This window comes from Cnephaeus nilssonii, assembly GCF_951640355.1.
Source record: "Cnephaeus nilssonii genome assembly, chromosome: 13".
In the NCBI taxonomy this organism is placed as follows: Eukaryota; Metazoa; Chordata; class Mammalia; order Chiroptera; family Vespertilionidae; genus Cnephaeus; species Cnephaeus nilssonii.
In genome coordinates this window covers 82,329,118-82,331,817 of record NC_137084.1, presented here as the reverse complement: position 1 = coordinate 82,331,817, position 2,700 = coordinate 82,329,118, and the positions used below count along the sequence as shown (strand labels likewise).

Sequence of the window (2,700 nt, the reverse complement as noted above, 5' to 3'; positions counted from 1 at the left end):
ATTTTGTACCATTATATAAATATATATAAATATAAATATATAAATACAATATGTGAAGACATCCTTTGGGTTTTTATTTTGAAACTATTTCTAGGCTTGTTCGGGGGTCTCTGTGCTGCCTGTACTGTACTGACCTGTTTTATAGGTGCCTTTTTATTAAAAAGAGAAAATGTAAGCCTGATCTCTTGCCTCTTTGCTTCCATGTCTGGCTCCTCCGCTGCCCAGCTTGCTGTTGGGCGCCGGGAGGCAGAAGCTGACGCCCCTCGTGCGGAGTGGGCAGCTCAGATGTGCCCTGGCAGGAGCAGGGGTCCGGCTCTCCCACTCCAGCTGGACCCAGGCCGGGGGCCGGAGGGGGAGCCGGCGGGCCGGTGGGCGAGCCAGCAGTGCAGAGGTCCCCTCAGAGAAGAGCTTCGGGGGGCTGGCACTTCCCCGCCTGCCCTCCTCCCTCAGCCTCAGGCTGTCTGTGCAGCCTGACCTCCCAGAGGCTTCTCTCCGGCTTCCCCTGGGGGTCTGCATATTGGTCCTGACGCCCTCGCTGTGGTGGGGACCCTCCTGCTGCAGGAGTTTCTCCTGCCTGAGTCACTTCCCTGGGGGGGCAGGGGGCGACCCGTCTGCCTCCTGCATCGGTGCCCAGACCCACCAGGGCCCTGGGCAGAGGAGGGGGCGGCTTTGGTGTAGCCCGCCCCTCCTGGGGGCGGGGCAGGAGGTCTTTTCTCCCCCCGGCTGGCTCCTTTCTGCTGGCTCCACCTCGGTTCCCTAGGAACTGTCTGGTCTCCGAGGTGCATGAGTCTGCCCTCCCGGGGCCAGGAACACGGAGCTGGCCCAGGGACCGTGTGGCCAGAGCCGGGGACAGCTGCCTGGTCTGAGCCGGTCTGAGCTTCCTGCTGGTCCAGAGGCTGCAGGGCTGACGGCCGGCGGGAGGCGTCCGTGTGTGTCAGAGGCTGAATCAGGCTGCGGCCACGCCTGCCTTTCCTCAGCCTCCACCTCCATCCCCGCGGCTCAGCTTCGCTCCTGGGGGCGGGTGGGAGGGGCCGCATTCTGGGGGGTTGATGGCTTTCCACTTTGGTGAAGACAGAAGCAAACTGGTTTCTCGAGCTTTGGGTGGTTAAGACGAGGAAGGCGGGCGGGGCCCTCAGCCCAGGCGCCTCGGGTGGGCACAGTGCCTTTTGGGCCTTGGAGGCCTCTCCCTCCCTGGACCCAGCCCAGCCCAGCCCAGGGGAGGAGAGCCGGCAGGGATGGAGGCAGCGTCGGCCCGCCTTGCTGGCCAGGCGAGCTCGTGGGATCCCAGTCCTGCGAAGTTTCCAGAGTCAGGGCGCCCCTTAAGAAGTCAAAGGAAAAAGGGGCGCTGAGACCTAGAAGGTGGTGAGGGAGGTGGCGTTCTCCGACTCGGAGAGGCTGCTCCTGCGCCAGGCGGGGAGGAACTGGCAGAGGGCGGCGGGCCCCGCGCAGCCCAGCTTGGCCAGCAGCCGCGACAGGTCGCTGCGGAACTTGACCCCTGCGAACGTGTAGAGCACGGGGTTGAGGCAGCAGTGGGCCAGGCCCAGGAACTCGCCCACAGTGATGGCCACGGACAGGTAGCCGTGCAGCGCACAGCTGGCGCCCACGGCCTGCAGCCGGGCCAGGGTGTCCAGGAAGATGGCCACGTGGTAGGGCGACCAGCAGAGGAAGAAGACGCTGGTCACCAGGATGGCCACCCTGACCGCCTTCTGGCGCTGCGGGCGCCGCTGGGCCTGGCACAGCCTGCGCACCACCGCCGTGTAGCACCAGCCCATCACCAGCACGGGCAGCAGGAAGCCGCCGAAGTGGTAGAGGAAGCGGGCGGTGAACCAGGCGCCGGCCTCGGCGCGGCTCTCCTGGGAGAAGGTGCAGAGCGGCAGCGAGGTGTTGCGTGAGGGCTGGCTGACCTTGGCGAAGAGCAGCTCGGGCAGGGCCAGGAGGCAGCCCGCCAGCCAGACGGCGGCGCAGGTGGCGTGGACGGAGAGGCGGCGGCGGCGGCGGTAGGCGTGGACGGCCAGCACGATGGCCAGGTAGCGGTCCACGGCCACGCAGGCCAGCAGCAGGCTGCTGCAGTAGAAGTTGACCTTGTGCAGCGCGATCACGGCCTTGCAGGGGACGGCGCCCAGGACCCAGCCCACGGAGCCCTCGGCCACGGCGAAGGGCAGGATGAGCACCAGCAGCAGGTCGGCCGCCGCCAGGTGGAACAGGAAGGTCTCGGTGGAGCTGCGCGTGTGCCGGTGCCGCTCCAGGACCGCCAGCACCAGGACGTTGCCCGCCAGCCCCAGGAGGAAGACCAGGCCGTAGGCCACGGGCATGAACACGGCCTTGAAGGAGGTCAGCAGGGGCCCCTCGGCCGCCGAGCAGATGTGGCTCTCCACGGGGGCGGTCTCCGTGCTGTCGCTGTAGTTTCCTAGTTCCTTGGGTGCAGGAGCGAGGAGACAGGAAGGCAGAGAACTGAGGACCCGCCTGCTCCCTGGAGAGGGCCCCCCTCCCTACAGATTGCCCCGATCCCCCGCTGACTGCGCTGGCCTGCCCTCCCCGGTGTCCCATCCAACGCCCCTCGGTGCCCTTGACCACTTCGCTGAGTGCCTTTTCCCACTGCAGTTTCCATCTGTGAAAGAGACTGATGATGAGCGTCACCTAGGAACCAGGAGGTCACGGTTCGATTCCCAGTCAGGGCACAGGCCCAGCTTGTGGGCTTGA

General features: G+C 65.9%; 1 protein-coding gene across 1 annotated transcript; it reads right to left on the bottom strand.

Annotated features, from left to right (window-relative positions):
* Positions 1-783: 783 nt before the first annotated feature.
* On the bottom strand, positions 784-2,493 carry CXCR5 (C-X-C motif chemokine receptor 5). The gene has a single exon (XM_079788007.1). It carries the CDS (start codon positions 2,310-2,312, stop codon positions 1,353-1,355), a length of 960 nt encoding a protein of 319 aa, XP_079644133.1. The 5' UTR covers positions 2,313-2,493; the 3' UTR covers positions 784-1,352.
* Between the last annotated feature and the right edge of the window lie 207 nt (positions 2,494-2,700).

What these genes read in the sequence shown, in the direction of transcription:
- CXCR5 (XM_079788007.1), bottom strand. Translation starts at nt 2,312, where the DNA reads ATGCCCGTGGCCTACGGCCTGGTCTTCCTCCTGGGGCTGGCGGGCAAC.